Consider the following 23,056-nt stretch of genomic DNA (forward strand, 5'->3'; position numbering starts at 1 on the left):
GGGCGGAGGCGGGGCCGACGTGGGCCGGAGCCCTGCGTGCCAGGGAGGGGGCCGGCCGGGCAGGCGGCGGGCGGCGCTGGGAGCGGGCTCGGCGGCTAGCGCGGCGCCTGCGGCTCGATCCCGGCTGAGCGAGCGGCGCACGGCGGACTCGGCGCCCCGGACGGCGGAGCACGCAGCGCGCGGACCCACGCCGCGGCCCGGCGGTCGGAGCGGCGCGGCCACTGCCCGGGGGCCGGCCCTCGGCCCCGGCGCTCGGAGCGCGGAGGTTGCCTGGGCTTTAATGGCTGCTCGGAGGGGCAGAGCCTAGGGGTGGAAGCGGCGGCGGCGGCGCAGGAAGGCGCCCGAGCGAGCCTCCTCCGGGGCCGGCGCGCCCGCCGCGGCGCGCTCCATGGGGGCCCGCTGACCCGGGGCGCCGGGGCCCGCTCGCTCGCTGGCCGTGCGTCCCGGCCATGAACTGAGTCTGCGGGCCGGCCCCGCGTCTGCTCCGCCTGCTCCTTTCTTCTCGCGCCTCCTTCGCCCGGCTCCCCGGGGGCTGCGGCGCCCCGGGCTCAGCGGCCCGCGGGGCCCCGGGGCGCGGGGCGGCAGCGGGGTCGCGCGGCTCCGGGCGCGGCGCCTGCACCATGAACTACCAGCAGCAGCTGGCCAACTCGGCTGCCATCCGGGCCGAGATCCAGCGCTTCGAGTCGGTCCATCCCAACATCTACTCCATCTACGAGCTGCTGGAGCGCGTGGACGAGCCGGTGCTGCAGAATCAGATCCGGGAGCACGTCATCGCCATCGAAGGTGAGGGCCGGGCCGTCGCGGGGGCTCTGGAAAGCGCGGGGGAGCGGCCGCCCTCGGCGCGGCGGGGTGCGCGCGCGCGTGTGTGCGCGAGTGTGTACACACGCGCCGGGCCGTGGCACGCGGCTGCCCCGCGAGTGAGCACCGCGGGGCTTCTGACCTGCAAGGCCGAGCGAGCGCGCCACCAGCCCTGCCGGGCAAGATGGGCCGTAGGTGACTCTGTCCTGTGAGAAAGTGGCTGGACGCAGTCGTGTCCTGGGTCGACAGTGACCCGACCCAGCCTGTGCCTGGGGGCAGCTGCAGGGGTTGGCGTCCCAGGTCACTGCCCCGAGCGTCTTGCTGGCGGACGCTGAAGACATGTTTTGAGAAGTGCTGTTGTTGCCGGTGAGGCTCTGGCCAGCGTGTTCAGCAGGGGCAGGGCCGCCCCGCTTCCTGTCTTTGCTCAGTTCCGGGGCGCAGTGGAGGCAGCCGAGCGGAGCCCTCTGCCCGAGTCCGCTCCCACTGCAGGCAGACAGCGTGGGGTCCCTGCCCGAGTAAAGGCTGGCCTCCGTGGAGTGCTTTTCACCCAAGTCCTGGGCCAAATTAGGAGCACCCTACCAGGAGGGGGGTCCCTCAGCCTGAGGGTCTCACTTGCCCAGTCCTGGACGCCAGCTGCCCGTCCTGCACGCCAGGCAAGACCGTGACCCTGCAGGAGAGGTGAGGATGAGCCTGCCTCTCCCGGGCTCGCGTTCTCTCCGGGTTACTGGTGACTCTTCTGCTCCGCTCGGAGCTTCTGGGTCGTCTCCTTGCTTCAGCCACGTGGTCCTGCCAAGGGGCTCCTGGGAGACCAGGTGGGAGGGAAACGCGGATTATACACCAGCCGCAGTCAGGCAGCGAGCGGTCTTCCTCCCCTTGTCGCTGTTGGCCAGTGATGGTGACGGGCCTGCAGGGTGGGCTGTCCGCAAAAGCAGAACTGTCCGAGCCGAAGGCCGGTAGGGCCGCTGCTGAGGGAGGCTGGCAGGAGCGTGTCTGAGAGCTGGCCACGGCCGTCACCCACCACCTCCCCATCTTCAGTGCGAGGGCATCGGCCACGGGAAGGCTTGGCTTTGGCACCGTGCCGTCTGCACCGCTGACCCGAGTGTCTTGGTGAACGCTTGGCCACTTAGGTGGAGGAGGTGAATGTCGTGGTGCTGATCCTCTTGGCATTTGGCAGCTCCGTGAACTTCAGCAGAGGCCGGGCCAGGCTGCCGATTGGCTGGCAGTATCCATAGGGAGAGCTCATTCCCCTGGAGGGTGTGAGCCATGCTCCAGTCTCCCGTAGGGCCTGGCTCTCAGGGTGCCTGGCCGCCCTCTTGGCCTTTTAAGAGGCTTCCAGACTCCTCAGGAGGCCCGGGCTGCAGGGAGGCCTTGGACCCGCACAGGATGGTCTGGTGGTGGGGCCGAAGCGTTCCTCTGGAACCCGCACTCTGCGAGGGGACACTGAGCCTGTGTCACCTGTCCCTCTGCAGCATCCACTGGAGTCTGATGAAACACTGTGAAAGCCGGTGCCAAGGACTGCACGCACCTGGCTGAGCGCGCCACGGCAGCACACAGACAGACTGCGGCCGAGGGCGACTCAGGGCGCCTCCTTTCCGCGTCCCGTTCGGGGGGCCCAGCTCTGGGGTCTCGGGCACTTCCAGCAAGGCGATGGGACTTTCTAGAAAAAGCACGTGGTTTCATTTTTTATCTTTTAAACCTCGAGTGGTTTCTGGGTGCTGGTTTTTGGTAGCTTGATGTCTGCCTTTATGACGTGAGACTTTAGTCCCCTTCTTGGCTCAGTCCTGCTCATTCTTAGTGAGACTCAGAATCGGTGAACGCATCCTGCCTGCGGCTTTGGTGGTGTTATTATTTTCTGCCAGAGAAAGGAATGTTTATATTGTGTCAGAGCACGATGTCCTCTCATCCTGTGGCAGTTCTGTGACGCAGAAGCAGACTTCCCCGCGAGCCGGGCTGGCCTGATCCGACCTCAGCGCTGGCTCTCGAGCTCCTTCTGAGCTAGAAACGGGGCTCCTGGCTCCTCCTAGTTCCCAGCAGCCCTGTGGGCACACAGTCCCAGCCCTGTGTCCTGCGGTGCCTTCCCCCCGGGAGGGCTTCATTGGAGAGGGCTGCAGAAAACCGGAAGTAGCACGCTCCCTGTCAGGTTGCGCACCCCGGCAGAGCTTTGGCAGTGCGGGGTCTCCTCCAGAGATGTAGTTAACGGGTTGCTGCAGGTGTACGTGTTTCAGGTACAGAGATTTCCTTCCATGGATGAGTGTAACTTTTTGGCCACTATTGACTGTATTTGTAAGATTTCAAGTTTAATCAAATGGTGTAGCTTTGGGGCCTTTTTGTTATTGGTATAAATGCCTCAGTTTCCCCCTCATAAACAATTCTCACTTGTCTGTCTGCCGCTTCCAGGTTAAGTCTCACGTCGTCCCGGCAGGAACCGACCCCTGCCCATCCAGATGTCCGTCCCTCCAGCCTGGCTCTCATGTCAGTGTGTTTCCGCAGCCCTCCCTGACACAGCGGGCCACCTGCTCAGTGCCCCCCCCCCCCCCGCCCCGCTCCCTTTGGCTCTGGTCCTCACCGCACTGCAGCTGGAAGGACTGGGAGCTCTCTGAGGGCAGAGCTACGTGCGTTCCTGTTCCGTCTCCTCCGTGATGGCGTCGCCGTGTCATGGCTGTGTCTGGCCCGCGGAGGCCGTTGATGGGTTGGCCCCCCCGGAGGAGCTCCTCTTTTCTCTGGCATCTGGGTCCCTTCTCTCCTCATCATTCGGGTCAGCGGTGCTTGTCCTCTGGCTGGAGCGAGAGCGTCCTGAAAGGCCACGGAGCACAGAGTAGTAGGCTGCGCACGTTTGGGGTCCGCGGGCTGGCTTGGGTAGAAACGAGATTGTCGTTAGCGCACGTGGGGGAAGCAGAAGGTCTGCTCGCTGAATCCTGGCAGCTGTGCCCAAGGTCGGTGTTTCTTTATGTTGGTCTAAGTGGATTTGAGACATAGAACCGGTTTCGTCCATAGGGACAAATGAGGGACAGACCAGGCAGCTGACATAAGGGGGTATCTTCATTGTAGCATTGAGAGCTGTGGTTCTCCAAGTTGAGTGTACTGTCTGAACAGGCTGCAGCCCCACCCCCAAGTTCCTAGCGTGCAGGCCGCCCGGGGACACACTTGGAGGGGCACTGCTGGGGGCGTAGGACCCCAGGGAGCCGGGCAGCCTCTGGGCCCGCACTGCCAGGGCTTCTTCCTCTTGCCCTCCCTGCGGCCCAGGGCGTTGCTTAGGGTCACACGGCCTAGATACAGTGAGAGAGGGATTTAAACCCAGGTCCCAGTGGGTTCAAATTCACGTCCACTCTCCCTCAGGAAGTGGTCAGGTGGGGGGTGGACATCATCAAGGGAATTGTGTAGGGGGGTGGACCCGGCTGGTGTCCCCGTTCCTTCTGAGTCTTAGTCTGGGGTCTGTGTCTCATCTTTAGAGACTGTTAGTTTTTAGTGTGGTCCCCTTCACAGTTGACTCGTACACGGATGATGCGGCTTGTTACTGCTCTGTCAGAGCTGCAGGAACAGTTCTGTGGAAAGGGAATTTACATGTTATTCACATGGTAAAAGGGGCAGGGGGCAGAGGGGGTGACTCAGAGGGAGAAGCCGCTCCGGCAACTCGCTGTAGGGAGGTGCAAAACAGACCCGAGGCCCTGTCCTCCACGGCTGTGTTCTGGCCGAACCAGAGTTTTAATTTTGGTAAGACTAAGATCCCTTATTTTGCATCCCCTTTTTTTCCTGTGTACCCTGCAGGTGTTTATAGTTTGTCCGTCTGGCTCTGGCTTGTTTGAACTACTGATTTGGTCTTGTCTCGTGTTTCTGAACATTCAGACGAAGCCCCGCCCCAAGCCCCGCCCCCTTCCCACCGCACCGATCAAGGGAGTCTTGCTGAAAAGTGCTGGAGTTTGGCGAAGCGGATCAGGCTTAGCTATTTTTAAAACCCGGCGTTCGGGGTTCTGATCCGGTGCTTAGCGACATAATTCCTTCCCTTTGTTAAGCACCTTCCTCCGAGACGCAGAATGCAGCCTACAGATGTCCGTCTCTAATCTCCGTAGCATCTGTTATTTTTGTACGGGCACGAGTGCGAGGCTTTGTGTGCGGCTGTGAGCCCGGCCTTCCGGGAGCACCGCGTGGGAAGCCCGCTCCCAGGGCTGTGTGTGAACTGACTTCCGCAAGACGCTGCTGACCCACCCAGCGGCGTGGCTGGCACTGCAGTCCGGGTCGGTCCCAGCACCCCCCTGTGCGCCCCGGTCACCACCGCCCAGGGCTAGACGGGGGTGTCTCGGTGTCTGGGGGCTGGGGTGGGAAGGAGCGCACACACCACCCCCACCAGAAGAGGTTGTTAATGGACACTTTGGATAACCAGCCAAATAGCTTGTCTGTGTTTGAGGTCGGGAGATTTTTCCATAAAGAGCAGACTAAATATAGGCTCCCGGGCGGGGACCAGGCGCCCAAGAGGGGGCTGTCATCGCTCCGATATTGTTTCTTCCACTGGTAATCAGAACTTGCCACCGGCCTGGGACAGGTGCCACCCTGCGCTCTCTGGGAACAGATTGGTGTTGTGGTTGAACCCGGGGCTCATGGGCAGATGTCACACTTCTCCCGCTGCTGGGTGGCGATTGTCTTTTTTGGGCTGCAGGGTCGGAGTGTTCATACAGTGTCGCTGCACAAGCGACTGTCTGATCTCTAAAACTGCTCCTGCCGCCTGGTTGCCATTAGCATCGTGGGGAGACGCTGCCTTTTTTTTTTTAAGAATGGGAAGCACTTTTCATGGTTCTGGGAGAGGAATTCCAAATAATGCCTGGTGGTGTTCACGAACAATTTATGTTTGGTCTTGGAAATGTCAACATTGAAGAGGCTCTTGCAAATAGAACCGTGTTGATTTCCAGCTGAGGACGCGGCCTCCCCGAAGCTAATAGGGCTCTAAAGGGAGAACTGTCTTTAGGAAGCGAACTTTGTTTCAGTTCAGCGTGTTTTAGTTGATATAGACATACTAACTGTATTGAGGGTCCTTGGGGGAATTAGACTTTTTTCCCTATTGAATGCCTACAGCAAGACCCGCCTTAGTTTTCTGAAAGTTCTCACTTCTCACGGGGTGCCTGTGTGAGGGCAGGTGCGGGCCTTCAGCGGGGTTGAGGGTCGCAGGTCAGGTGGCGTGCTGGCTCTTGCCATGCCGTGGACATGGATTTGGGGAGAGCCGATGGCCCTGACATTCTGTTTGTGTTTCCAGGCGTCCTTTTCCGTGGGGGGGAAGTGGGTCCATTTTCCAGGCAGGGCACTTCCGGAAGTCTGTCTGTCCACCTCTGTTGTTTTCAAAGATCTGGGGTGCTGCTGTGGGCAGCAACTCCGGCTCCCCGTGTTCTCACGCCACTCCTGGTCGCACAGGCTGGCAAACCTGCCTTCTTTCAAACACAAACAGGAGCATTGTTTCCGTTTCAGCTCCGACAACCAAGCCTGGGTCTCTGGTTTCCCACGTATTCTTCTTCGGAGTTTGGGATTGGTGGGGCTGAGACCACAACAGCCTTCCTCATTGTTTACAGAAGGGCAGGAAGTTTCCACGTGCTGACCACTGTGTGTGACCAGCATCCAGGTTGAGAACCCGGAGGGGGCCGGCCGGGGAGGCCCAGCCATGGATGCGTTCTGCTGATGGGCACTTGGGTAGTTTCCTGTCTGGGGCTGGTGTGAGCAGCACGCATGTGCTAGTGTGTGCCTACGTGTCCCCGGTCCCGTCGGGTAGCTGTTGGGGGCCAAGTGCTGGGGTCTCTCACCTTTTCGCCGTGGCTGGACGCTGCCACCCTGAAGGCACGCTGTCAGGTGGGCAGCCCCTGTCTGGAGAGACCGCTCGTCGCAGTGCAAGGTCCAGTTCATGACTGTCCGGCGGTTGAGCGGCAGCCTCCCTCCTTGAATTTCCTTGTCTGTTAATAAGCAGATAGTCCAGGGGCCGGTCCGTTTCCAGCACTGCCTTAGATGTTAGGGTTTTCAAACTCAGGACTGTCTACAGACTGCTGTTTCCTTGTTAGTCGAGTAATTACAGCCCTGTAAGTGGAGCTGGGCAAGTGAGCTCTTCACCAGGAAGCGCTTTCCTCTCGAACAGGGACAGTGACATTCCACTGAGACCAGACCGGCCCTGCCAGCCCCTCGTGGCTCCTGCTGACCCCGCAGGGGCCCTCTCTCTCTGGCCCCACGCAGACTGCCCCAGCCGGTCTCACCACAGCGGGCCTGGGCGTTAGGTGACCTTTGGATCTCTGGTGGGATTTGAAAAGGAAGCTCATTTGCTACTTTTGGCTTAAACTGTTCTGTGGTCTTAAGTAGTTACATGTTCACACTCTTCGGTTTCTGTTGTTTATAGCAATTAGGGGAAGACACAAGAGAGAAAAGCTTAAGTGTGGCTACTTCTGTGCTGTTCTCAAGGGGTTGTTTTCTTTGTTCCTTCTGTGAGTCCTGGGACCCCCCCCCCCCCCCCCCCACAAAGGCCACGCTCGCTACCAAGGCCGAACCGGGAGCTTACGAGAACCCATGGCCCAGGTCGACACAGATCCAGGGGCATGTGCCCGTGTGGACTTCTCCAGTTGCTTTACAAACGCAAATATTTATTTTGAGGGGTGGGGTGGAGGGCCGTGTTTATCTTCACTTTGTTTAGTGTGGGAAGTGGCTCATGGGAGACTCAATAGGCGAGATGTTATCAAGCACCACCTCCCACGGGCAAAGCACAGTGTGAATCTGGGGGGGATAGGCAGGTGTGGTGGAAGCCAAGCCCTTCTCCCTGTGCCCTTCACATCTGGCCCAGGGGGCCACCGCAGCACAGAGGACCGGGCGGTGGGGTAGGGGGCGCTGGGTAAGAGTCAGGCAGCGGAGGGCTTCCAGGCCCCTGGGTCATCGCAGTGGGACATCCAGACCGCATCTCTTCCGTCTGCAGAGAACTGGGGAGGGGGTGGGGCAGAATGACGGAGAGCCACGTGAGCCGCGGAGAGCAGGCTGGACGCGCGTGTTCTGGGCGGCAGGAGACTACGGAGCGTGGGTCTCCCTTCAGGGAGGGGAGCCTCATGGAGCTTGGTGGTTGCCGTGCCGGATGGGAGTCGTGGTGGCTGCTCTGGGGCTGTGGTCGAGGGCAGTGGCCAGGCGGGTTCAAACCAGAGCCTTTGTAAGGGAAGGTGGGGGGACCTGGGTCGGGGAGTGGGGAAGCAGAGGTGGACCCCGGAAGACGCGCAGGGTGGAGGGCGCAGGGGTAGGGACTGAGGTTTGATCCCAGGAACACAGGCGTGGGGCACACGTGGGGGGATTTCGTCCCCAGGTCTGGGTGGGAGGGAGGTGCTCAGCCGCACAGGGTGGATGCCCAGGGTTTGCAGGGTGGGTCTGTTCCCATGGGATGCGCTTGGCTGTGTAGGTGCAGGAGTCACCCGGCTGTCACCTGGGCCGAGAGGCCGGCATCTGGAGCGTATTGCAGTCTTCCCTCGCTGCAGACTCTCTAGCGGGTGTCTAAGGCAAACCCCAGTCTCGGGAGCGTGGCTGGTGCGCACCTCCAGGAGCTGAGTTAGTCCGTGGGGTGCGGCGGGGGGGCTTATATGACTGAGCTGCTCACAGACCCCGGGCTGCGGTGGCCCCTGAGGTCCTGCTTCTCTAGCCAGGGAGTCTGCTAGCTGACTGCGCCTTTTTCAGAACAGTGTATCCGTCCATGTCTGTGTATCTATGTGAACAATGTTTCCATCCATATCTGTGGATCTATGTCTGAACAGTGTTTCCATCCATATCTGTGTATCTATGTCAGAACAATGTTTCCATGCATATCTGTGTATCTATGTCTGAACAATGTATCCATCCGTGTCTGTGTATCTATGTGAACAATGTTTCCATCCATATCTGTGTATCTATGTCTGAACAATGTATCCATCCGTGTCTGTGTATCTATGTGAACAATGTTTCCATCCATATCTGTGTATCTATGTCTGAACAATGTATCCATCCGTGTCTGTGTATCTATGTGAACAATGTTTCCATCCATATCTGTGTATCTATGTCAGAACAATGTTTCTATCCATATCTGTGTGTCTATGTCTGAACAATGTATCCATCCATGGCTGTATTTATGTGAGAACAATGTATCCATCCATGTCTGTGTATCTGTGTGAACAATGTATCCATCCATATCTGTGTATGTCTGAACAATGTTTCCATCCATGTCTGCATGTCTGTCTGAATCTAGAGCTGTAGTTGTCTGTCCATCTGGTGGGTGTGTGTGTTCCTCACTCAGTGGGTTTCACCCATGGGCTGGTAGAGCCAGCGGCTGGACTGCAGAGGCGAACCGCGCAGGGCTGGGGCGGGTGCATCCCGTGGGCCCGCTGCGGGGGCGAGGGGAGAGAGGCCGTGCCGTGGAAGGGCCCAATGTGAGCCTAAGAAGATGGGAAGCTGGCGACATTTGGGGGGGCGTTGCTGACAGGCGCCATGTCATCTTGCCTCAAGAGGAGGCCTTGAAAACTCATCTCTGCCGAAAGGAGCTGCACTGTCGTAAAACAGAAGTTCATCCCAGTTTTCACCACGGTAATTTTCCCGGGTATCTCAGTCCGCGCTTGCCTTTCTGGTCCTCTGTGTCATCCCTTCCTCTTTCTGCCCACTGTCTACACCTTGGGTGCCCCCACCGCCGGCTCCCAGAGCTCCGCACGCTTGCCCTGAACCCCAGCTCACCAGGAGGGCCTTCAGAGGGGCACTCAGCCTGGGGGCAGGGCGTCTGCGCTTCTTCCCGGACCCCTCGTGTCTTCCCAGAACGCCAGCTGCCCTGGACTCGGCGACAGGCCGCTTTTCCTGACAGCGGCTCAGAGGTCCCCGCTTCAGTGAGGGAGCCTGTGCTGCTTCTGGCCTCCCAGCTCCCACTTCTGACGAGTGCAGGCTGAGGGGGCACGCTCAGGGGGGCCGCTCTGCAGCGGGCCCGCCTGGAGATCAGAGGTGTCGTCTCGGTCTGCAGGGGAGACCCGGCACCCCCTCTCATCGGCGGTCACGCCGGGGTGTTTGTGTCTAGTGGCGCGCGGTGAGCACCAGCTGCTCCCCGGAGTCAGCGGGGCCGCCCGACCTGCGCCCTTCGGGTCCCTCCTGGGCCCACCTGGGAAAGGGGTGCCCAGAGCATAGGGTCTGGGATTTGGTGAGCGAGGTGTTTTGCTCACCGAAGAGATGGGATTTGGTTACAGCTCGCGGAGGGTCTCTTTTTCTCCAACGTGGAGAGCAGTTGGAGGAATGTTTATGAGATGAGCTCTTCCGTCCCCTCTGCCTTGATTGTCTTGTTAAACTTCTCCATCCGCCCGGAAGATAACTCCGCGAGCGCTGTCTGCAGACTGCAGAACTTTCCACGGCCGGGCCCGTTTTCTCTTGGTGTCTGAGGGTTTCGGGAAGGAGTGCCAGTTTGCGCTGTGGCATCAGAGCCCCGATGCAGGGCTGGCACCGTGCGCCAGGTGCTTAGTAAGTGCGGCTCAGGTGCGGGGCGCCTTGTCCTGCCGGGGGCACTGGTTTGACTCGGGCTCCGCAAGGACAGCTTTCTGTTGTGATGATCTCGATACAGTTCAGACTCGGACGCCAAGGGGAGCTGACTGGGATTCTACGGCCGTGTGTGTCTGTGTGTTGGGGAGGGCGGCCCCTCTTTGGGGCTCAGTGATGTGGGGACAGGGGGCACACAGTCCTCTGTGTCCCAGCACCTCGGTTTTAGGAGGAGCTAGTGTAGTGGCATGGAACTCAGACGTTGTCTTGTGGGAACATGTTGTCCCATGACCACTCCCTGGAATGATGTCATAGAGGATCACAGCCTGGAAGGCTGTCTGGCCTGCAGGAGACAGACTCGAGCCTGGGGCATCCAAGACCGCCTCTGGCTCAGTGACTTGTCACGCAGCTGCTGGGAAACTCACGTGTCCCGTTGGGCCTCAGTTTCAGAGGCTAGATCCGTGGAGTTCGTCCTTGATCTCAAGGTTCCTCCAGTCGCCAGAGGGACTGCCCTGGCCCCATCCATTGCTCCTCGGTCCCTGAACTGACCCGGTCTGGTGGAGGGGGCTGGGAGGTTGGGGAGGAGGGGCCCAATTGCCGCAGGGCTTTGTGGGGAACTGTCGCTCTAGTCCTCCTTCCCCGGCAAGCACAGTGCAAGTCCACCTGGTGGAGTCATATCCAAAAATGGGAAGGAACCAGAGCCTGTGTGTGTGTCATCCACGTGGTCCGTGGACGACCTGGCACTTGCGTGCCTTGTGTAACACGTGTGTTAGGACACCCGTGTGTGTGCAGAGTCTTCAGAAGAACCAACACCTCTGCCGTGTTCTGGTCCCCAGACCTAAGGAGAGACCGTGAAGAGCAGGGAGAAACTGTCACCCAGGTGACGGGGTGTCGTTGTCACCTTAGTGAGCATGCCGTGAGTGTGGCAGCGATGATCAGGGACCCTGTGCCGGTGGATGGTCTGATGGAAGGTGCTCAGACCGACCCTGGAAGTCCAATTCAGCTATCAATCGTGAGTTTTAGGGAGGAGGAGCCTCCAAAATTGGAGTCTTCTCCAGGCTGAACTGGGAGCTGAGTAATGGTGTGATTCTGAACTCTGCAGGGTTGATGACGGTGTTAACGCCAAAACCTGATTAGGCCCAAATTCCTGTTTCCCAGCCTGGGCCTAAAGGGGGCCGTATCTTGGGTTGCTTGTGCCGACCATGACCCTCGGTGACCTCGCAGCGGGCTGAGGGCCCCCATCTCCTCCTCTTCTGAGCCCCTGCCACTCTCCCCACATCCTGCCCAGAGCTGGCCTGTGTCCTTTTCGGGGGACTGGATCAGCAGATTCCTTCTCGGGATCATCTTGACGTCTTCACCCCAGCTCTGCGCTGCCCTCCCAATGCCACAGGACACATTGGGGACCCGCCAGGTTTTCTCCTAAACTTCAGGCCGAGGGGCTCACAGCTCCACCCCAGATTTCCCTCGGGATGAGCCCGTGGATCTAAAATGTCCCCCGCTAGAGCCAGCTTTTAGTTTCCATTCCATCATGGTCTCTTCGAAGTCCAAGTAGACTTGTAGGTGAGGGGAATTTATGTCCAAATGTGCTCCAGTGGGCACCCCTTTGAATGCAACCGGGGGCTGAGTTTTTGAGGGGTCGGTGGCTCTGAGTGTCCTTCCCTTTCCCCAACACCGCCCCCCCCGCGCCCCCGCCAAGGGGAGCAAGCTTCACTGTGGAACTGGCTGGTTGCTGAAGAGACAGGATGAGGCTTCTTCGTTCCAGCAGGTTCGCCGATAAGGAATGTTTCAGCCTCGCTCCCGCAGGGGCACGCAGGGTTGCCTGTCCGCTTCAGCAGAGAACTCAACAGCAGGCAGCCAGGATTCTCCTTAAGGCTTGGCTCTCGCCAGGTGTTAAGGCCTCTTGTTCCCGAGTGTCACCTTAGACTCCACCTCCCCGGGCCCCCAGGGACTCTGCCTCGCCACCCCGCCCAGCTGGACTCCCTGGCCACCCCCTCCATGTCCGACCCTTCCTCCCGCCGTCCTGTGGCACCCCCCCCCTTCCTGCCACACCTCTCCCTGCTTCCGGGCTCAGAACCTTAGCGCCATTTGTGATTACATTTGTGCGCACGGATGTGTGTGAACCCCCTCCCCCCCATCCCGCCAGGAGCACGGAGACTTGTCTGTTGTTTCCCCAGAGCAGCGCCTTGTGGGCAGGGGTGGGGACGGGGCGTGCGGGACCCCCTTGGCAGGGGTTCGCACCTGCCCGGGCTGGAGGGCGGGGCCCCCCCACCACAACCCCAGGTCGGTGCCTGCAACAAGCCCTGCCTGAGCGTTCTGGAGGAAGGTGCCTCGCGACGCGAATTGCAGCGAACTTCTCTAGAAACTTGTGTTGGGAAGATCCGTTTTCCATGGTTACTGTTACCTTGGCTTTTGTTACATAACTGCTGTTAAATTCAGACACAGGGTTTTTAAAGCCTGGGTCCCAGTGTTCAGGCACATGGAGAGGACTTATTGCCTCTCGGGGGTTTTCTGCACTGAAAAAGAGGGCGTTTAATCAGAAACTTGGGTTTATTTGACCAAGAATTTCTCTTGGTTAGGAGACGTGATGTCTCTGAGAACGTTCTTGGCTGGGAGCTGTCAAACGCTGCGTCCATCCGAGCGGGGCCCCGAGATGGGGGGCCACCGAGGGAAGCCCAGCCCCCGCTCTCGCTTCTCTGCGCCCTCCCAGTTCTCCGCAGAGATGGGGAGACTGGAGGGGTGAGCGGGCGCAGGGCTGCAGGGAGGGAGCGCCTTACGCAGCCACCCAGCCACCGCGTACGGAGCTCCGTGGGGGCTGTTTGCTTGCTCTTCTGTCCCCACACACGACAGTCTCCGCAACATTCCGGCCTTTCTCCCGAGCGCGTGAGAGGACGTGGCGGCCTTTGCTGACCCTCTCCCTCCCTCAAGGCCCTGGGCAGCCAGTCACACCCACGTGGGGCCCACTCTGCGGGGCCGACTCCCTCCTCAGATCTCCTTGCCCTTTCTTGGGGGGGATCATTTTGCGGTCCCACGTGGTGGTTTCTCACGGGGAGCTTCTTCACCTTGGAGAGCCGCCGTGAAGCCGCTGCCTGGAACCCATTGTCACAGGGTCGGGGAAGGCAGGTGCCCGGTCCCGTGTGTCCACCGGCTGCGGGGCCTGGCACGCTCCTCCCTGCAGAGGCTCCGTTTCGGGTTTTAGTTATGAATTCCTTTTTAGGAAGAGGAGACAAGGACGGCTACTGGGAAGTGCCGGGCTCCGTGAGGACAGCCAGGGCGAGGCCAGCCCGAGGCGGCGCGTGCCGGGCGGGGGCGCTGGCTGGGAGTGGGGTCGCGGGGGGCCTGGGTCGCAGCGCCGCTCCAGCAGCTGGGCTGGCTGTGAACGACACTGTTGCCTGGAGGCGTCTCTGACAGCTGCTCCTGCTCCGGCTTCCAGAAATTTCTATTAAACATTTCATGAATACCCTCCTATTTTACTCCCTTTCCCTCAGCTAATAAAATCATAAGAGCACCAACTGTTTATTGGGCGTGTACATCTTTGGGACCCCGGGTTAAAGCCTTAACGTGCTTTGGGTCATTTTATCCTGGTCACCCCAGGACAGAGGAGGTGGAACCCGCATTTCACGGGTCAGCAGCTGAGGGCTGGCGTTTGAAGCCTTGCCCAAAGCTACCCACACCGGGACGGGGCTGAGGGTTATGACGTTTCAGTGACGCAGAGAGGAGACACCTTAGATGAGCCCACGGTCCGCAGAGCTGCCGGGCGTCCTCGGCCCCTGCGTGGTGCAGCGTGAGGTTTGCGACTCACGCACCGCTCCTCCTCCTGAGGTTAGGAAGAGCGTCCCGGCTGCGGGGTTTCTTCTGCGTTCTCCCTGGCGGTTGGTGGCCCTGGGACGCTGAGTGGCGGTTTTGGTGGCACCAGGAAGAGACACGGTGGCAGGCTGGCTGCCCACGATGACAGGTTCATGCCTGGGAGGGGGAGGCTTTCCAAACAGCGTTCCTCTGAAAATTCACCCGAGTTCAGAAAATCTGTAACACCCTGGATCCAGCCTGTTTGAAACTCGGGGTTTAAGCCACGCAAATCTTGTGACGTTTTCCTAATGGAGGTGCTAGCAAGCAGTTAATTTTTAACAGGGATACATGAAGTGACTTTTCTTCTGAGCTATAATTAGCATAACGGGGAGAGACTGATGCCCTGGGAATCCAAGCAATTTGCCTGAGGTCACACAAAGCCAGGTGGCTGAGCCGGTGGCGGAGCCAGGCCCGGCCCCGCGGCTGCTCTGAAGGGGCGCACGCCCGTCTTCCGCCCGGGAAGCTTGGCCCAAGTGCTGCTTTCTTTCCATCACGGGCGTGGGCCGGGTGGGTCCGCTGGTACCGCCGCCCCTTCGGATAGGGACACCAGGGGTGAGGAGAAAGGCTGCCCTGCCCACGGCTGCCTGCCCTTGACTGGGCCAGGACGGAGGTTCCCTAATCCAGGGCTCTGTCCTCAGCATCCGCTGCAGCGGCATTGGGGGGCGGTCTGGGTTATGTTTTAGGCCAGGCTCCCCTTCCAGGTGTGGGTCACTCATGCTTCCTCACCTCTGCAGGGAGCCGACCGCAGCACCTGGCTGCCCCCGGTCAGTGGGGGGCTGTGGGGCCTCGTGCCTGGGGGGCTGGGAATGAGTGGGAAGCGGGGGCAATGGCCATGCCCCCGTTTCCGGTCTGGCCTCCAAGCAGTGGAGCAAGTGTGCAGTGCTGCGGCCTGAGAGTTCCCACCTGAGACCTGTCCTCACCTGTGAGGGTCGCGTGACCCTCTTGTGACGGATCAGTTGCTGTCAGTCACTGTCACAGCTGCCGGTGGCTGTCACAGCTGCAGTGCCCTTTCTGCACACCTTTTACTTTACTCCGTGACTTTACCAGGCTAGGATTTGCGTAAGAGGAACTACACACGTCGACAGTTTACAATGAGGTGAAGCTGAGACCCAGACATTGAACTTGTCCACCCCCTGATGTTCCCCGCCCTCCTGACCCACCCCTCCGCCCGCCCCATCTGCTCTCTGTCACTGCGGATTAGTTTACATTCTCTAGAACCCAGCAGACGTGGAGTCATGCAGAACGGATCCTTTCTTTGCCGGGCTTCATTCAGTCTGTGTGATAATTCTGAGATTCATCCACGTCTTCTCATGCACGTCCTTGCTGCTGCACGCTGTCCTGTGGACGTCCCGCCGTTTGTTCTGATGGTGTGGAGTGAGCTGCCTGCAGGGCTTGGCTTCTGCGTGGGCTGCCTCGCCGTCCACCAGTTCTTCCTGCGGCTTCCGCCTCCGCTTCTCTTGGGTGAGGTGGCCGGGAGATGCGGTGGGTGTGTAACTGGCTACGAGCTGCCGGACTTTCTTCCAAGTCGGTTTTGTCCACTCCCGCTGGCAGTGTGAGTGTCTCCACTGCGGGTTCAAGGTCAGCAGGCAGCTGGCGTGGCTGCTGGTGTGAAAACGGGGATGGCACCTGCCCTTTATTTTATTTTTTAAAGGTTTTATCTATTTTTAGAGAGAGATGAAAGGAGAGAGAAAGAGAAAGACACAAACATTGATGTGAGATACACCGATTGGTTACTTCTTGTACACACCCCGACTGGGGGCTGAACCCGCAACCCAGGCATTTGCCGGGACTGGGAATCGAACTGGCAGCCTTTCGCTTTGTGGGAGGACACCCAGCCCTCTGAGCCACACAGCACCTGTCCTTTAGAGGGAGGGTTTGGCACCTGTGGGTCTCATGGGCTCTGAGGTGTCTTGTACTGGTGGGTGGGGGTGGGGGTCGGGCTGGAGGCCAAGGGGGAGGGGCTGTGATCGCATGTTCAGGTTTGTGAAAAGCAGACCTTTCGGCTCTTACAGAATGACTAGGTGCCTGCACAGAGGGGCGGGCCCTGGCTGCGGCGGGCAGGGGGCCAAGGTCCACATCACTTTGTGACCCCTGGCCTCAGTTTCCTGCTTGCAAATTCAAGTGCTTGGCCCAGATTAGTGATTCTTAAGGAAGGCTGGGGGCAGTTTTATCCCCGGGGGACATTTGGCGGTATCTGGAGAAATGTGTATTTGTCACAACTTTGGGGTGGGAGGTGTTAATGGCATCTGGTGAGAGGGGACCGGGATAGGGCTAGACCCCCTGCAGTGTCCAGGGCAGCCCAGGGTCCCAGCGGTGCCTCCCTGGCTCATCTGCGGCCCCTCCCAGCCTCTGACCTGCAATGCAGAGCTCGGTGGCCACCAAGGGTTCCTCTGGCACGTGCCTTTTTTCCAGGTGGGACCTGGTGGCATTATCCATCCAGAAGTGTGTGCGCCTGTGTGTGCTCCCAGGGACTGAATCCTTGGGGAGGAAGGACCTGTCCCTGCGTCTGGCCCAGGCCCTGGGCAGGGAGGACCTTGGTCAGCGCCTTCTAGACTTTTTAGGAAACTGGCTCCCGGCGGGGATGTCACTTCCCCCTGTTCCTCCTCCACTTGGAGTAGGCGATTCTGGCCAGCGCTCGTGCCTGCCCGGTGCTCAGGGCAGTCCCAGCGGACTGCTGCAGTGATGAACCCGGCTTGGCCAGGGCTGTCACCGACTCGCTCTCCGGCCAAGAGCCGCCTCCTAGAACCTTTCTGTGCAAATCTTTCTGAGGTCGCCCCTTGCTGGAGAGCTCCCTCTGTAGTCCATTTCCCTACAGGGTGGGGAGAAAACCCCTGTAATTTTTCCTCCTTTTCAAAAAAGCAGTCATGGTGGGGTTCAGTGTGGGGGGAGCAGGGGACAGTCCATGTCCACGTCAGCGGTCACTTCCTGCCCGGATGCCGCATCAGCAAAGTGCTGGGAGCTGACTTGTATCTTGGTTGGGAGGGGGTGTCAGTTTTCCTACTTCGGGGGGGAAATACCCAGGATGGGGAATGCTGGTTCTGTTAACGTGGGAATAAGACAATGAGCCAGGCACCTCCCCGCTCCTGCCTCGCTTCTCTGGTCAGGGTGAGCCACGTGCTGCTGGATGGGGACCTCTGAACCGGGGGGCTGCCACGGCTCCGCAGCTCCTGTGCCACCCGGAGAACCCGCCCTCTGCCCCCCTCCAGGAAACCGAGACCCCTGCGTGAAGAGACTACTCTTTCACGTGCTTTGGCTGTTACCGGAAAAGCGTGTTGTGCCGTTAAGGAGAGCGAGGGGCTCCTGGCTGGCCGGCCGCTCTGCCAGGTGGCGTGGTCCTTGGGGACGGTGTTCTGTGGCATCAGGCCCCCCCGGCTCCGCTCAGGTCCTTCCTCGGCCGGTTCAGTCGCTTCTCTTCAGACCTCGCTCACGGTTTTACCGGGCCTCTTTGTCCTTTTCCAGTCCCCAAGTGGCTTCGCTAGGTGCTCCTTGGTACCCACCTACCTTAAAGGTTTGAGATCACGAGGTTTGAAAGTGCCTCTTGCATCCCCTGCCTCCACGTCCCCAAGGCTGCTCTGATCACCGCAGCTGGTGCCTGAGGCGTGGCCCTCCCGTCCCCACACTTGCAGAGGAGTGTGCTCCTCCTGTTCCCAGCAGGTGTCCGAGGGTGGCAGCCCCCCTGGGGGCCCGACTGTAGGGCCGGAAGCCTTCAGAGCGCTGGGTCTCAGGCTGCAGCCTGCCTCACACCCACCTGACAGTGTATGGGACAGGTGGCCAGGTGCTGCCCCAGGGCTCTGAGTCAGGAGGGCCCTTGAGGTCGCCTCCCCGGCCCCGACGGCCCCCGGTGCTGCTTCGTGCTGGACTCCCGCCTTGGGAACCGCTGCTCCAGCATCTCCCAGACGTCATGATGTCAGTGAATGGACTCCCGGGACGCGGACACATGCTGTGGGCACAGCCCCTGTGTGGCCATGGCCAGGTACCTGCCGGGGTCAGGAAGCCTCGGGTGCGTTTGCTGCCAAGCCGCGGCCTTGCGCTCGGACCACTCAGGAGGCCTCTCTGAGTTAAACCCGCACCCGGCCTCCGCAGCACGCGCCCTCCTGAGGATTGCCGCGCTCTCCCAGGTGGAGAACGGTTTCGCAGCTTTCCGGTGCCGACAGCCGGAGGCCCCGAGGGTCCTGTCGTGGTGCTTTATGACCCGCTGCACAGGCTGCGCGCGTCTCCTGCGTCTTCGGGGAGCGCGTGTAATGAACACGTACTTGTGTTCAGGTGATTAAGCGCAAGAGGCCCTGGTGCATCTCGCCCCGTGTGTGCTGGCACGTCGGAGGCCCTGTGCTCAAACGCCCGGGGTGCTGACGTGGTAATTCATGTCTCACAGCCTGGCTGGCCCATAAATAAATCCCCAAACCAACCGGGCTGGGCCCCGCCCTGCCGCCACGCCTATGATGGCCCACCAGGGCTTTCGGAGTGAAGCTGAGGTCCCTGCCTCCCGCCTCGCCTCCTTGGAACAGGTCACGGGGCAAAGAAAGGGACGCAAGGGCAGCTGCCTCACTTTGCACCCGGTGCCCGTTGGGTGGGCCTGCCCGGCCTTGCCCGGGGGGCCCCCTGGGTCCTGCCTCTCTTTTCTTAACCCTGCTGATTCCTGCCCGTGAAGTGTCACTGTTCCCGGAGGCCAGTCAGGGGGCTCCTGAGGGTGGCGCCTTGTGTCTGATGGTGCTGTCACCCACCTCTGCCAGCGCGGCTCACGGGGCGCAGGGTCTGCGGTCACGGGACCACGCCCAGCACCTCATCCAGGGCCGCTGTGTGGCAAGCGCTCTGCGGTCCTTGGCTGAGTGAGGGCAGAAGGACCGCGCTGTGGCCTTGCAGACGCCTTCCCTCGAGGTGTGGTGCCTGCGTGTGTTGCAGCCAGGGCACATCTGGGGCGTGCGACGTTCCGGGCTGCGCCAAGCGGAGACTCGGGCCATGGGGGTCAGCCCGCGGGGCTCTGAGGCTGCCTGGCCGGCGTGTGGGATTTGCCTTCAGGATTTAGGTCACTGAAAAAATGTCCTCCTCAAGTTCCGTGCTTTTTTTCCTAAGCTGGCAGTTGTTGCCTTTTGAACCGTCGGAATTCGCTTATTTGGTTGGGGAGCGTGGTTAAGTTGAAAACATCAGATCCCATTCTGGGTTACACCGGCTGACGTGGAATGTCCCAGAAGGATGTCGGGTGACTCTGGGCAGGGGAGGCAAGCCTAAGAACAGGGCCTGGGGGCGGGCTGGGCAGGGCACCGTCGCCATGTCTGCAGGGCAACGCACGCCTCTCCTCGGTCACCCCTTGGGTTTCCTCTCTCCAGAGAGTGTCTCATTGGCTCAGACTCAGCCACCGTTGGTCCCCTTGATGGACAGCCCCATCAGGATGGCAGCAGAGAGAAGGGGGGCAGGTCCTTCAAGGGTAATTGAGGAGCGCCTCCAAAAGCCAAGGGCGTTGGTCCCGAGCAGGCGGAACCGTGCCAGCGCACCGCCTGGCGAAGGGGCGCGGGCGGCCAGTGAGCCCCGGGGTTAGCAGCTTCCATTTCCGGGACGTCGGCGTGGACACGGCCGCTGCCGCTGCATCAGGCATCTTGCAGTGTCTCAGGGAGAGTCTGACGGGTGGGTCAGTGGGCGACGTTGCCGCAGATGCGAACTTTCAGCTGCGCAAGCGAGTACGCAGCTTCAGACATTTCGAGTTACTCTTTGCAAACATGAAGGTTGGACGTGAAGCCCTTGGGGAGCTGGGAAACGCCAGAGGACAGTGTCGCCTTATGAGTCTTAGTGGAAGTGAGGTGCTTTGAAGAGCGGGGGTCGCTGCGTGTGGGAGGGGCCTCGGGGGCCTCCGGGTGCTGGGACAAGCTGCTGGGCCACGTGTGGACGTGGTGGACACGCGTGCCAAGGATCGCAGAGGGCGGCTGGGCCACGGGCTCTCGCGCCTGCCCTGTAATGTGGCTGCCGCCGGTGCAGGCTGGGCGGCTCCCGCGGGCCCACGCCTGACTGCCCTCCCTCTCCCAGCCTTTCCCACCCCAGCTGCCTATCATCCCGTCCCCCCAGGGCACGTGGCACCCCGTTTACATGCGTGTCTGGCAGTAGCAGATGCCCGCGTGTGCTTGTGGAAGGGACGCCCTCCCTGAGTGTCAGCTCTGCTGCCCCGACCTGGAAAAGGACCAGACCCTCGCACACCCAGGCGCTGTTCCTTGAGCCGTCCTCCTGGCGTTTCCTGCTTCTGCTCAGTGCGTAACTGCTGATTCGGGGCACACGCTGGAGGGGTTAAGGGGTGTCTCTGAACGAAGTTTGGCGCTGCTGCTTCCGCCCGGTGTGCCTTTGGGGGCCGTCGTTTGAATGCAGAGCCTCCGCGTCCTGCCTCACTCCAGGGAAGCGAGGGTCAGCGCCTGGCACCCGCGGCCGCTGCACGTCCGGCTGTCGCCCTTCCGCCGGCCTCCCTCCGCCCGGCTCCCGTCACACCTGGACGCCTGGACACACGCAGACAGGCGTCTGTCGAGTGGGTGCACGTTTTCTCTGCTCCCTCAGGACACTGGATATTCTCCGGTCTCCGAGGGTCAGTGCCATGGATGCTGAGCTTTCAAGAGGGCACGTTGGGGCTGTCTTGCATCACTGGGTCACTGCGCGGGGGTGGGGCAGGGGCGGGAGTCACTCTCCACAGAGCCAGCCCTGCAGGCGCTGTTGACAGACAGCGGCCAGTGGACGTGTCCTTGGTCCGGCAGGGTGCGGCTCGGTGGGCCGGCTGCTGTGGGTGATGGAGGGGCTTGGTGTCCGTCTGCGGGGCTGTCCTGACAAACCACCACTGCCTGCGCCCGTGAGCAGCAGAGCTCTTATTTCCTCGCCGCTTGGAGGCTGGAGTGTGAGATCAAGGTGTCGGCTGGTTGGTTTTCCCTGAGGCCTCTCTCCTTGGCTGGCGGACGGACACTTTCTGCCGGTGTCCTCCTGTGGCCGTTTCTGTGCGTGTGCCCTGGTGTCTGTCTCCTGTGGATACCAGGCCTGTTGGATTAGGGTCCCACCCCCGTGACCTGAACTTGAATTGTCTCCTTGAAGACCCTCCCCACATATGGCCACATGGGGGGTCAGGGCTTCAGCATATGAATTTTTTTGGGAGGGGACACAACCCAGTTCACAGCAGTGTCCTTCCCTGCCCCCACCCCCCATATCATCACACGTGATTTCTGAGGATTTGCTGCTGATGCAGCGTCACCGTGTCTCGTTAGCCACCCAGGTGGGGCTGAGTCTGTGCAGCCGCGCGCGAGGAGTGGGCGGTCAGCCAGTGACAGCCAAAGCGATGGGACTGCGGGTTTCTGAGCCGGAACCGAACTCTTTATTTTCTATTTTTATTATAACTTATTCTTACGATTTCTTAATCTGTTCCATAGTATTTATATGTCCATTATATTGGATGTACTAATTAATTATACCTACCTGATAATCATCTGTATTTTTATACCTTCATCTTAATTGAAGTTACAGCACTAATTTTTCCTGGGAAAAAGGAATAACAGTGAGGTTACTGCTTGGTAAAAAGTGTGTTTAAAGCAAAGCAATGTTCTTTGAAGAAACAGACTAGATTACGGAAAAACGTCGTCGTCGTCGGCAGCCGTCCGTCTCGAGAGACGATGGCGTAGCTTCCTGAGAGTCTATCTGCACCGCCGAGAATGGCTGTGCAGTCCGACTCGGGAGTGACAATCCCTGCCGCACTTGTTACAGGTGAAGGCAGATGCGGAAAAACGTAAAGTTTGGTTAAAAAGAGAAGCCTGATGAAAAGTAGAACTGTTGGCTGGGGCTTGGCCCAGAAGGCTGTCCAGGAAGCGGGATGGACTGACCGTCCTCCCCACCCCCCTCGCCTAAGGGCCCTGTCCGCCCGTATCCGTGCACCACGGCCCGTCTCCCTGGAGACCTGGTATTTGGTCAGGCATAACCTGGATGCTTACGCCGGCCCCCAAACCCAGCTTCGGACGGTCCGGCGACTGACTCTGCCTTCACCTGCGGAGAGTGAGCTTTGAATGCTTATTAAAAAGGGTCTTGCTAGAGCATTTCCAAGGTGACACCTTCAGCCCACGTGCCATCCCCGCCAACGGTGTCTGCCAAGACCGTGTGTGGGTGCGCCCCTTCCCACCGGCGCCCTGCAAGGGGCTCGGAGCTCCTGCTGCCTGCCTTGGCCTGCTTGTGACAGCTCCTCCCGCAGTTAGCGCGGGGAGCGCGCTGAGCTTCCGGGGTGCGTCTTCGGCCGGCGTTCCTGCTGGAGCCCGTGGGGAAGGAAGAGCGCACCCACTTCTGAATGTTTTAGTGGGAAGACAATCTGCAGCCCACACACCAACCGAGAAAAAAAGTGCATGATTATTAATGTTTTAGGTCCTCAAAATAATGTTCCTTTCTGTCCCTTCAGCCGGAGGGACAGTGGCCACCAGTGTGACTGGAATCCTTAGGTTCGGGCTGGTGGCTCTGATGCCACTTTTTCAATGCGTGCTGCTCCTACAGCTGACGGTCCCCTGCCCCTGGGCCCCGTCCGCAGCCATGGCAGGTGGCCCCACACCGTTCCAGACAGCAGGACTGTCAGCGCCGGAACCCTTGAAACGGGCACCGTTAATGACAGCAACTTGCAGATTATGTGACAGGAATTGTGTTAATTAGCTTACATTTATTAATTGGCTTAATCCTTGCAGCAACTCAAGGCTATAGATGTAATTCCTAATTTACAGACGTGGAACCTTGAGACTAAGAGTGTTAACCAGAACTCATTCCCCTTCGTTCTCCAGGAGGAAGTCTAATGATATGCGTAGAAAATACAGAATTACGTGAGGGTGTGTGTGTGTGTGTGCGGTGAGTGAAGGCAGAAGGACCCATTTAAGCTTGATCTTTTTGAGGTACTATTTTCTAAAACTTAAAAAAACGCAAATACATAAAAAGTACGCAGAGCCCTGGCAGGGTCACTCAC

General features: G+C 59.8%; 1 protein-coding gene across 2 annotated transcripts in view; it reads left to right on the plus strand.

The window, feature by feature from the left end:
* The first annotated feature begins 386 nt into the window (after nucleotides 1-386).
* The window catches only part of AGAP1 (ArfGAP with GTPase domain, ankyrin repeat and PH domain 1), a 389,946-nt gene continuing 367,276 nt past the window's right edge, over nucleotides 387-23,056 (plus strand). For both annotated transcript variants that reach the window (XM_090285113.1, XM_090285119.1), the window contains exon 1: nucleotides 387-783. In XM_090285113.1, the coding sequence (XP_090141239.1) occupies nucleotides 621-783 (163 nt within the window). In that variant the 5' untranslated portion in view covers nucleotides 387-620. The remainder of the gene's footprint in view (nucleotides 784-23,056) is intronic.

This window comes from Furipterus horrens, unplaced genomic scaffold (assembly GCF_987537825.1).
Source record: "Furipterus horrens unplaced genomic scaffold, mFurHor1.1.pri manual_scaffold_1, whole genome shotgun sequence".
NCBI classification, from domain to species: Eukaryota; Metazoa; Chordata; class Mammalia; order Chiroptera; family Furipteridae; genus Furipterus; species Furipterus horrens.